Raw genomic sequence first — 12,513 nt, forward strand, 5'->3', positions numbered from 1 at the left:
GGATCTATTATGGGATGCGGGTGGCGCTGTGGGTTAAACCACAGAGCCTAGGGCTTGCCAATCAGAAGGTCGGCGGTTCAAATCCCCGCAACGGGGTGAGCTCCTGTTGTTCGGTCCCTGCTCCTGCCCACCTAGCAGTTTGAAAGCACGTCAAGTGCAAGTAGATAAATAGGTACCGCTCCAGCGGGAAGGTAAACGGCATTTCCGTGTGCTGCTCTGGTTTGCCAGAAGCGGCTTAGTCATGCTGGCCACATGACCTGGAAGCTGTACGCCAGCTCCCTTGACCAGTAAAACGAGATGAGCGCTGCAACCCCAGAGTCGTCGCGACTGGACCTAACGGTCAGGGGTCCCTTTACCTTTGAAGATCTATTTAATGCAAGGTAATCGTGGCCAATGAAAAGCAATTTCATTCACAGCACATTCACAGAGGTTCAAATGCCACAGATCTAACTGGATCTTATCTGTCTTTCTCAACTCACAAGCAATTATTATTGCCAGTTTTGCATTCTTTTGACAGAGGAATTGAAAAAGCTGGAGCAGGAGAGGCAAGTTCTAGAGGCTACCATTAAGGACAGCGAATTTGAAGAAGGAAATGGCGGCATCCAGAGATACTTCAGAAGAGCCGCCAAGCTCAACATTACAAAGACTATACCCAAAAAAGGCAAGCCCTGAAGCTGAAAGATAAAATACATAATAGCTTATTGGTCACCAACTAGTTTTCCCGAAGAACCAATTTCAGAAGGGAACCCAAGGGTATCCATGTTAGCCTGTTGCAACAAAAACTGTCAAGTACCATACTTTTCCGTGTATAAGACACATCAAAGAGGGAGCAGGGATCTCTTCACCTGACGCGCATGACCTTTTCTGTTTTAATATCCTTCCGAACTTATGCTAGCAAGTTTTACATCCCCCTTTTAAACGCACAGTGGATAGCTGGTTGCAGGCTTGTTTAAGCCTCTCACTATTAGCTTCCTGGTAAGTTCCCTTATATCCCCCTTAAAAGAATAAACACACCACAATCTTGTGTAAAGTATATAACAGACGTTTACTCACATTCAGTTCACAGTTGGATCCCTGAAGGCAGACTTAGTTACAAAGTACCGTATTTTTCGCTCTATAAGATGCACTTTTTCCCTCCTAAAAAGGGGAAATGTGTGTGCGTCTTATGGAGTGAATGCAGGCTGTGCAGCTATCCCAGAAGCCAGAACAGCAAGAGGGATTGCTGCGCATTCCTCCTGCTGCCCTGAAGACGCTTTGCATTGCTTTCACTGTCGATTTCTTGTTTTCCTCCTCCAAAAACTAGGTGAGTCTTATGGTCTGGTGCGTCTTATAGAGTGAAAAATATGGTATATACATGTGGATCTACTCCATATAGGGGTTAATCCCAGTGACTGCAGCCTGACAGTCACTGCAGTTCACACAATGAAAGGAAGATGGAAAAGAGAGAGGAGGGCTACGTGTCTTGTGGGTTTGTTACCTGCCCAAGTAAGGTCACGCCCACCTCTAGTCACATGCAAGAAGAGGTATGTCCCTACCCAGGAGGAAACAGGAAGTTCCGACTGGCCGAACCAAACATCCCCTTGCATGTCCACTCTAAGTAGCGAAAAGTTATTTAAAAACAAAAAGTAGCGACAAGTTATTTAAAAACAAAAGAGGGTGGTTCTCACTCATTTCGCTCTAGTAAATCCATGTTCCGTCCCCTGGGTTATGTAACTTAAATGTATGATCCATGAAGTGCTCAAAGGCTAAATAAGCATTTTCCATTGTACTTAACTGCCTTCCAAGTGCTAAGATGGTGTGTTGTGGAGCACTTTCGGTGATTGTGCAGAAAGGCTTTGAGTATGTCCTCTCCTTTCAGAAAGCAGCATTAGCACAATCTCTTCGATGCATGTTGGGGAATTCAATCAGCGGTTGCTGGAAGCCAGCGCTCAGTTTAAAAAAAAGCAAGGGAAAGGTACCATTGACGTGTGGTGGCTGTTTGATGACGGAGGTAAGACGCTGAAAGGATGCCACAGTGATGGCATGGGGGAGACTGAATAGTCAAGGTAGGGTTTGCAAAATAAAAATAAACAACAACAAAAAATAACCAATTATCTGAAAAAAAAACAAAAAACGGGGAACACAATTTTAATATTTTATTATTTTTATTATTATGCGTTGTTCTAATTTTGGTATATATTTAATTTCATAAAATCTGTCTACGCAGGGTTAACACTCCTAATTCCCTACATGCTCACCCTCCGCAAAAAATGGAAAGATTGTAAATTAAGGATTTTTACTGGTGGAAAAGTCACTCGCCTGGAAGAGGAAAAGCTAATGTATGTATGCCTTTTATGTTCTACTTAAGGTTTCCTTGCTTATAAAGATTATTTGTGCATGAGGCGAGGGGAAAGAGAGAGGGAAATTGCTGTTGATGACCTTGTATTATCAGTCCTAACTGCCTGTTACAGGGTCTTTTTAAGAATTACTGAGACGATATGTGGAGCTATCTGAAGTGCTATATAAATTCTACGTATTAGTAGTACAGTGGTACCTCGGGTTAAGTACTTAATTCGTTCCGCAGGTCCGTTCTTAACCTGAAACTGTTCTTAACCTGAAGCACCACTTTAGCTAATGGGGCCTCCTGCTGCTGCCGTGCCGCCAGAGCACGATTTCTGTTCTCATCCTGAAGCAAAGTTCTTATCCTGAAGCACTATTTCTAGGTTAGTGGAGTCTGTAACCTGAAGCATATATAACCTGAAGCGTATGTAACCTGAGGTACCACTGTAGTATCAAACCTCCTTTATCCTCTTACCTCATAGTTTGGAGATATTTTCAGTGTTACAAAACATGAAGAAGTGTGGTATCTGAAGAGGTGTGCATGCACATGAAAGCTTATACAGTGGTACCTCAGGTTACATACCTGAGGTTACAGACGCTGCTAACCCAGAAATATTACCTCGGGTTAAGAACTTTGCTTCAGGATGAGAACAGAAATCGTGCAGCAGCGGCAGCAGGAAGCCCCATTAGCTAAAGTTGTGTTTCAGGTTAAGAACAGTTTCAGGTTAAGAACAGACCTCCAGAACAAATTAAGTTCTTAACCCGAGGTACCACTGAACCCAGAACAAACTTAGTTGGTCTCTAAGGTGCTACTGAACAATTTTTTAATTTTTTAATTTATTTCGACAAAACATGCCCTCTGTCTTCTCTTTTTTAAGCTAAGCAGGGTCTGTTATGGTATCAGATTGGAAGAGGTCCGCATGTTGAAATCCCTGCATTTCAGCAGTTGGATTAGATGACCCCCAGGATACCTTCCAACTCTACTTTTCTGTGGTTCTATGACTGTTACTTGGTCCTGAAAATAATGCAAGTGCTGCAGCCCATGTAAAGCCCACTGGTTTTACTTCCCACTGCTCTTGGTTTTCAGCTAAATCAACTAGCTCATCCATGCCATGTTCACCACATTCTATAACTGAGAAGTACCAATTAATGCACCTTTACTATATTTTAACTCTTTAACTAGTTATTTATTTATCAGCATTCTGAATCACAACGCTAAAAATACACCTCTCCTTTTGTTTTCAGGATGGCTTCGCTTTTAAGCAAGTTCAGAATAAAGTTTGCTGACATTCACATCATTGGTGATATCAATATGAAACCAAACAAAGAGAGGTAAGAACAAATTTTAATAATAATAATAATAATAATGCTGTAATCCTATAACATTTACCTGGGAGTAGGCTTCATTGAACTCAGTGTGGATTAGTTCTGAGTAGGGATGCGGGTGGTGCTGTGGGTTAAACCACAGAGCCTAGGGCTTGCCGATCTGAAGGTCAGCAGTTTGAATCCCTGTGATGGAGTGAGCTCCCGTTACTTGGTCCCTGCTCCTGCCAACCTAGCAGTTCGAAAGCACGAAGTGCAAGTAGATAAATAGGTACCGCTCCGGCGGGAAGGTAAACGGCTGCTCTGTGCTGCTCTGGTTCGCCAGAAGTGGCTTAGTCATGCTGGCCACATGACCCAGAAGCTGTACATCAGCTCCCTCGGCCAGTAAAGCGTGATGAGTGCCGCAACCCCAGAGTCGTCTGCAACTGGACCTAATGGTCAGGGGTTCCTTTACCTTTACCTTTAGGCATGTATAAAATTGTACTGTAACTCAGAAATTGAAATAAGCGAAAATACAATTTTAGTAAATTTCTAAAAACAAAAGTACTTTTTGACCCAGCACTCCTAAGAGTAGAGTTGGAGAAGGCAGAGGATCAGGCAGACCAGAGTGCTGGTGTTACACAAACGTTGTTCCAGCGGCTTTTCCAATCTCCTCCACTGGGGTTTTTGAGCTGAAACTGCCTTAAACGCATCCCAGCCTTAGTTGACTTCTATCAACTGCCTTCATCTGGAGGCCTCCTTGAGACAAAACCTTTATTCCCAAGCAGTCCTTGCCTATAGGCTGGCACTTGTCCAGGTTTCCATCTGATAATTTGTGATACAGAATCTCTCTTGAGTTTGGGGCCCATTCTGCCTTGATCTCAGAGGCCGAATTCATCCTGCATGTGCTGGTCCTGGGGGGGTGGAGGTACTAATACCGTAGCCGAAGTTCAGTCCAGAGTCTCTAGCAGGGTAGACGATCACTAGATGAGACGCGAGGTCCGAAACAGGGAGCCGGGCGGGGGAGCAGGAATGCTGGTAGGGCAGCAGCAGGAAGCCAGGCGGGTAACAGGAACACTGGTGGGTCAGCAGCGGGCAGCCGGGCGAGGAACAGGAACACCGGAGAGTCAGGAGCAGGAAGCCGAGCGAGGAACAGGAACACCGGAGAGTCAGGAGCAGGAAGCCGGGCGAGGAGCAGGCACACTGGAAGTGCAGATCTAGGTCTGGGTAAAGCAGGTACTCCACAACGACGTTGCTCCCGCAACCTGGGACCGGGCTGCCTGACCTTTATCTTCTTCTAAGCCCGGGGGCGGTCCCGGCCCCCAGGAGCCCCGCCTCTCCTGGCCTTAAGGCGAGCACTCCTCCTGGGAGAGACCAGTTCCCTTCGCCTCTCTGCCCTAAGCCTCTGCAGTTCAGGAGAGGCTGAAGGGTTACTGGGCCCCGGGGGAGGCTCACCTGTAGCCACTGAGTCCTCCAGCACCTCTGGGGCCAGAATGGTCTCACCTGGTGCCTGCCCCTGAGGATCTGTCACAGGTGCAGGCTCCTCAGCATCTAGGCCTTGCCCCAGTTCAGCCGGCCCTGAAAGCGGGGACTCCTGTGCCGGCTGGGATTCCTCCGGTTCACTCTCAGACTCGGAATCCCAGGCCATCACACTGCACGTGGATGCCCCCACTTCAGCCTTATCACAGATTTCTGGCTCCTCGCTCCCAGATGGAGCCTAACTCAGGACTTGGTGCAAGGCTGGGGCCTCCTGGGTCATCATCTGGCAAGGACTCCACCAGTCAAGACATGACACTTGGTGCTGAAATAAGAAAAAGGGCCTTCTGTCCTGTCACATGCATTGGACGTTACAGTAATAGCAAACTACACCCATGTTCTGCTGCACTGGTCAGGGGCAGAGGGCTTGTTTGGCCTCTTCCATGGTACAAATCTGAGTGTAATGAAAATCTGACAAACTAATTTAACCAGAGACCATGGCAGGACACTAAGAATCAATACCTGTGGCATAATGACTTGTGACTTCACATGCCAGTTTCATATCTCTGAAAAGCTATTATTGACAAACTGTAGTCACAATTCAAGACAGAATTAGGTGCACATTGAAGTGTAGCCCAAATGCTGGATTGTGGCCTCCCCCCCCTTTTTGTTGTTGTTGTTGTTGTTGCTTCCTCCACAGTTTTAGCAGGCATAGGCAAACTCCGGCCCTCCAGATGTTTGGGACTACAAGTCCCATCATCCCTGCCCACTGGTCCTGTTAGCTAGGGATGATGGGAATTGTAGTCCCAAACATCTGGAGGGCCGGAGTTTGCCTATGCCTGGTTTTAGTAATACAGCCAAACAACAGGAGTCAAAACAAGGAAAAGAGAAAACTCTTGTTTTCTTCTTGTGTACACAGAAATGAATGTCGTATACTTTGCTGCTATGTTTTATTTTACAGTTAAGATAGATAAAAAGCTTAGCAGTGACAAATGCAGACCTGTCTAGACAAGGTGTTTCCACAATGAAGCTGTTCATATATAACGGAGCATAAAATCTGATGCATGAAGTCTAAAGATTTTGAATGAAATTCAGCCACAATTCCAAAGCCAACAGTCTACCCCATTCTAAGGTATATCTGTGAAATAATGAGTTAGAGTCCCGCTGTGATGCCTCCTTTATAATTTCTGTTCCAGCTGGAAATTCTTTGAAGAGATGATTGAACCATACCGCCTTCACGAAAGCTGCAAAGATTTAACAACTGCTGAGAAATTAAAGAGAGAGGCACCGTGGAAAATCACTGATGCAGAGCTGGAAGCAGTCAAGGAAAAGGTAAAGCGCAATACCTGCCATTACTTTTGACATTGCGGGATGGCTAGTCGAGAAGGAAAATCGTGCACAAGCACTACCTGAGAACAATAAGGCAAATCTGGTAGGTCACAAAGGAAAGAGAGAACCTAGCTTCATTAGCTGTCAGGAAATTGGTGAGCATCTTATCAAATGGTGAAGTTTGACAGAAAACAGTATTGAATTTGAACCCCTTGTATAGAATTAAGGCAGGTGCACTGCTACTAGTCAAAACATGGATAATATTGTTTATTTATGGCATTAATCTGTCCAAGATGGTATGCAGGCTTTAAAGACACTGCTTCTAATGTTTCGGGGTGGACTGGTTCCAATCGACAATAATAAACCACTAGACTAAGGGCATATGGGACGTGGGTGGCGGTGTGGGTTAAACCACAGAGCCTAGGACTTGCCGATCAGAAGGTCGGCGGTTTGAATCCCCGTGACAGGGTGAGCTCCTGTTGCTCGGTCCCTGCTCCTGCCAACCTAGCAGTTCAAAAGCACGTCAAAGGGCAAGTAGATAAATAGGTACTGCTCCGGCGGGAAGGTAAACGGCATTTCCGTGGGCTGCTCTGGTTTGCCAGAAGCAGCTTAGTCATGCTGGCCACATGACCCGGAAGCTGTACGCCGGCTCCCTCGGCCAGTAATAATAATAATAATAATAATAATAATTTATTATTTATACCCCGCCCATCTGGCTGGGCCTCCCCAGCCACTCTGGGCGGCTTCCATAAAAACCAAAGATACAATAAAATATCACACGTTAAAAACTTCCCTGAACAGGGCTGCCTTAAGATGTCTCCTGAATGTCAGATAGTTGTTTATCACTTTGACATCTGCTGGAAGGGCGTTCCACAGGGCGGGCGCCACTAAAGCGAGATGAGCACCACAACCCCAGAATCGGTCATGACTGGACCTAATGGTCAGGGGTCCCTTTACCTAAGGGCATATGCGCAATGAAATATTTACTAGTTTTTACATGGCCCTGTGGTCTAAACCACTGAGCCTCTTGGGTTTGCCAATCGAAAGGTCGCGGTTTGAATCCCCGTGACAGGGTGAGCTCCTGTTGCTCGGTCCCTGCTCCTGCCAACCTAGCAGTTCAAAAGCATGTCAAAAGTGCAAGTAGATAAATAGGTAGCACTGCGGTGGGAAGGTAAACGGCGTTTCCGTGCGGTCTGGTTTCCGTCACAGTGTTCTGTTGCGCCAGAAGCAGTTTAGTCCTGTTGGCCACATGACCCGGAAAGCTGTCTGTGGACAAACGCCAGCTCCCTTGGCCTGAAAGCGAGATGAGCACCACAACCCCACAGTCACCTTTGACTGGACCTAACCATCCAGTGGTCTTTTACCTTTACCCAGCCTCTGCACTTGGCCTGTGGGACTCTCTGCAGGCCACCCACCTTTTCACAGACCACACCTTCCTTGAGTGCTTCTGCTGGGCTGGGGTGTGCCCATGATCTCTGATAATGCTTCTGGTTTTCCTCGAAGGAGGATGGAGAGATGGGGTGTGTGTGTGTGTGTGTGTGTGTGTGTGAGTGTGTGTGTGTGTGTGTGTGTGTGTGTGTGTGTGTGTGTGTGTGTAAAAACATCTGCCTTTTGCATGGCTGGAATATTATCTACTAAACAATGACAAAGATATTGATTGCTCTGCTTGCTTTTACACGTAGCTCCACCTGTCACTGGTATAAGGGCCTGGGAGGTTGCCCATGCTGGAATGTGGGCTATTGGGCTAAGAAAGGTCCCCTGTTCTGAAGAATCCCAGGAACTTCAATTTGGGGAGGGGGCTATGGGTTGTCTGCATCCCATTTCAAGTCCCTAACAGAACAACGTTACTCCAAGGGTCCTTGGGAAGAGGGAGTGAGAATTCAGTTTAAGGACACCATCCTATCCACCCTTATGCTGGAAGTAAATTCCATTTAACATAGCAGGGCTTGCTTCTGAATAAACATGCATGGGGCTGCTCTGTAAGTTTCTGATATAGATATGCTGCAGCTATTGAATGTAACAAAATGGGAAGCAGAAAAGTAAAATTACTGGAAATGTTGAAGCCATGGAATAAAATCGCTTTTGCGGGCGGGGGTAAGAGGCAGAAATGTTTTCTTTTACTGGTGGGGGGGAATTAAAAAATGGAAAAAAAGCAAGCAATATCATTGCCCAGGCAAACTTAGTTAGGAAATATGCTGTGTCATCTTTGTAGGGAGCATTCTATAGAGAAAGTAGATTATATTCTATATTCCCTCCAAATAAGTAAAGGATTCTCTGCAAAAGGTGCCCGTGGAAACTGGGAAATTGTTGATCTTCAGTAGGATCATCAACCCGAAAACATGCAACAAACGAGTTTTAAGAGATTTAAAAATTAATCTCACTGTTTCATGTCTCTTAAGTAAAGCTATACTTTATAGCCATCAGTATTTCATTATGCAGCAGACTAAAAATAATTTTTGGTGCATATTAATATGGCAATGACAACGGAATATGAAATGTTTCAGGAGTTTGGTTTTTTTAGGTTTTCCTCAAGCAATCATAAACTTAACGCTTCCCAATTTACAGCCCATATAATTTAGACCAAGTATGACTTACAGAAGTATGACCTGTGTGGATTTTTTATGATCACTAAACTCTGCTTTAAGTCATCTGTCAAGACCTCCAGCTTTTTTTATTGCAGTAAATTTTGTTTTTTTTTAAACAGAGCTACCGCCAGGTCCGTTTGAATGAACTCCTTCAGGAACATTCTAGAGCTGCTAATCTGATTGTTCTGTAAGTGACACAGATTTAATTTTGATTTGTTCAGAAAGCAAGGCAAACTTTACCAGGAAATTTCTAAGCAAGAACTCAAGGACAAAGTACAGTGGTTCAGTGGTTCACTGGTGTCTATAAGGTATTTGAAGCTGTTAATGGGAAGGAAAGCAATGTACTGTACAGGCTTTTGTTGACTTCTTAGCTAAGATTTTTGTGCTATTATTTGATTGTTCTTTTTAAGTGTACTTCTTTTAATCTGAGCAAGAAAAGTGCGAAAAATGGCACCCCTTTAGTAATGACTGGTCATTTCAAATGACATTCAGGGATGGAAAAGGCTCAGATAGTGACTGATATGTTATTTGGAGGGGAATATTATTGCATTACTGAAGAATATTACTAATACTTTCATCCTATTCCATTCAACAGGACTCTACCAGTAGCAAGAAAAGGAATTATATCTGATTACCTCTATATGGCTTGGTTAGAAATTCTCTCAAGGAACCTGCCTCCAGTTTTGCTCATCCGAGGCAACCACAAAAACGTGCTAACGTTTTACTCTTAGCGAGCAAAACCTGGAATCAAATATATGCATTTTGTACATATCAGTGACACAAACGTATTTTTACAAACGCTGAAGAGCAACAGGGTCCCAGGATCTGACACTTTACAACATACACTTCAATGACTGAAAAAATCACTTGGATGTCACCATTTGACAGCAAAATCCAAATCATATATATAGTTATAGATATACACTAAAAACCAATCTGAGTCTTCCTGTGCTCATGCTTACATAGCCAAAACTGCAATACCAATGCAGAAGAGGTCTCAGCAGACTTGCAGTAACCCCAAAGATTGTGGAATAACAACCAATTTGCAGGGAGAAAACTAAGGTGAAAAAAGGAACGCATAGAGCTTCTAACCTCACCTATTTTTCATGTAGTACAGTTGCCACACCAGAACAAGGTACCTTCACTGTCGTTTGTTTTCCATCAGTGGTAGGAGATTTGGGTGTGATCCTAGTCCTTTCCAACCAATATACAGTGGTGCCTCGCAAGACGAAATTAATTGGTTCCGCGAGTTTTGTCATCTTGGGATTTTATTCGTCTTGCAAAGCACGGTGTCGGGAAAGTTTTGGAAAAGCTTCAAAAATCACCAAAGTCTTTAAAAACCTCAAAAAAGGCTACCACACCGCATTCTATGAGTTGCTCCTCGAAGTCAAGTCGCAACTGTATTAACGGTGTTAAGAAAAAGGAAACAAACCTGCAAGACATTTCCGTCTTGCGAAGCAAGCCCATAGGGAAATTCGTCTTGCGAAGCAGCTCAAAAAACAAAAAACCCTTTCGTCTAGCGAGTTTTTTGTCTTGCGAGGCATTCGTCTTGCGAGGTACCACTGTAATAGGAACATAAGAAGCTGTCTTATATTGAGTCAAATCATTGGTCCATCAAGCTTATTACTTTCTATACTGACGCAGCAGCTCTCCTTGATTTCATAGAATGATAGAATTGTAGAATTGAAAGGGACCCTGATAATCTAGTCCAACCCTCTCCAGTGCAGGTATATGTAGCTGTCCCATTCAGGGATTGAACCTGCAACCTTGGCATTATCTGCACCACACTCCAATCAACATATAGATGCTGTAATCAATTTCAGATAGTAGTCCCTCTCAGCCTTTCCTGGATCTAAGATGAGACCTGGGTGCAAAGCAGATGCTATATCCAGCTACGCCTCCTCCCCAAATTATTTGGGGAAGAATTACATTAGATTAAAATGAATTTCAAGAGATGAATGTCAATCATACTAAATCAACTCTGTAGATTTCAAGTCAAATTTAATGAAATGCCACTTTAACATTTTCTAAGATTTCATCTGAACAGCATCATTTATTATTCTAGATTTATAATTTCAAGGAATATAATGAAATGCATTTGTGATAAATTTCCACAGGGCCTTGAAATGAGTTTGATATTAAATATTTTAAATGTGTTCTAGTATGATCTGATTAGTAAAAAAATACTTTTTCCTTGGACTTGCAACAATATGTTGAATATTTCAACATGAAATCAACTAAAGTGAATTAAAATATGACTTCAATGATTTTACAATGCATGTTTTGATGTATTGTTTCTGTTTTACCATTAACATCAAACTCCGGGTGAGGGGTAGCCTGTTGCAGGCCTGTAGCATCTTAAAGACAAACAGTGCAATCCTGTGCATGTTTGCTGGGAAATTGTTCCGTGTTCAGTAGAATTTACTCCTTTGTAGGTGTATTATGGATGACAACTGGGTAAGTAATCCAAACCCCTAATATGCTATGTTGGAGAGGGTTTGGATGGAGAGGAGGTTTCTCTCCACCCAGCCCAGCCCAGCCCAGCTGTGCCAGCAGAGAAGCTCCATCAGCAACAAGGAAGCTCCCCTGACAAATGTACCCCAATGCACTTGGCCTCAGTGGTAGCCTCCAATGGCATCTCTGCTTAGAGTGGCCAGCAGATTCCGCTGTTGTCCCGCGACAGCAACAGGCTAGATCCAGGCCAATTCACTGTGCCAGCCTAGGAACATTTCTTGCCCCCGGCTATCACTTTTTGCCCTGGTCAGCACAAGCACTGGAGGTCTGGCATTGCCTGTGCCATTCCATCAAGCCCCAGTGTGGTGTAGTGGTTAAGAGCAGTAGACTCGTAGTCTGGTGAACCGGGTTCGCGTCTCCGCTCCTCCACATGCAGCTGCTGGGTGACCATGGGCTAGTTACACTTCTCTGAAGTCTCTCAGCCCTACTCACCTCACAGAGTGTTTGTTGTGGGGGAGGAAGGGAAAGGAGAATGTTAGCTGCTTTGAGACTCCTTCAGGTAGTGATAAAGCGGGATATCAAATCCAAACTCTTCTTCTTCTCTGCCTGGCAGGAGTTAGGGTGGCACCATAAGAAAGCAAGCCGAAAGCCACCATAAAGTTGGCTAAGGGCCGTTAAGGAATCTCCAAGAGGTATACAGTATGGGGCAGTATTTAAGCTGCCTGAAATCTATCTACACACTGGTAGAAAGCTTCCTGCCAGTAGAGTGTGAGAAAAAATTGTGGGTGGGTGGCAATAGATCTCATCTAAAGCCACAAGCCAAGCTGGTGCCAAGTGTATTGCTCTGCTTTCCCATGGCTGGATTTAGGTTTGATGAGGCCCTAAACTACTGAAGGTAATGGGGCCCTTTATATGTCCAGCTGTCCTTTGTCAACAACAAATTGTTGCTGTTTTTTGTGTTGAATATATGCAACCAGTCCATGCAGCATGTAAAGGGAAAGGGACCCCTGACCATTAGGTCCAGTCGTGACCAACTCTGGGGTTGCGG

General features: G+C 44.4%; 1 protein-coding gene across 2 annotated transcripts in view; it reads left to right on the forward strand.

The window, feature by feature from the left end:
* SLC12A1 (solute carrier family 12 member 1) overlaps positions 1–10,215 on the forward strand; it is an 82,436-nt gene extending 72,221 nt beyond the window's left edge. For both annotated transcript variants that reach the window (XM_081170007.1, XM_081170006.1), the window contains 7 exons: positions 518–661; positions 1,859–1,990; positions 2,207–2,318; positions 3,565–3,651; positions 6,294–6,429; positions 9,131–9,198; positions 9,607–10,215. In XM_081170007.1, coding sequence (XP_081026133.1) covers positions 518–661; positions 1,859–1,990; positions 2,207–2,318; positions 3,565–3,651; positions 6,294–6,429; positions 9,131–9,198; positions 9,607–9,742 — 815 coding nt within the window. In that variant the 3' untranslated portion in view covers positions 9,743–10,215. The remainder of the gene's footprint in view (positions 1–517; positions 662–1,858; positions 1,991–2,206; positions 2,319–3,564; positions 3,652–6,293; positions 6,430–9,130; positions 9,199–9,606) is intronic.
* The last annotated feature ends 2,298 nt before the right edge of the window (positions 10,216–12,513 follow it).

This window comes from Podarcis bocagei, assembly GCF_964188305.1.
Source record: "Podarcis bocagei genome assembly, chromosome: 14".
Taxonomy (NCBI): Eukaryota; Metazoa; Chordata; class Lepidosauria; order Squamata; family Lacertidae; genus Podarcis; species Podarcis bocagei.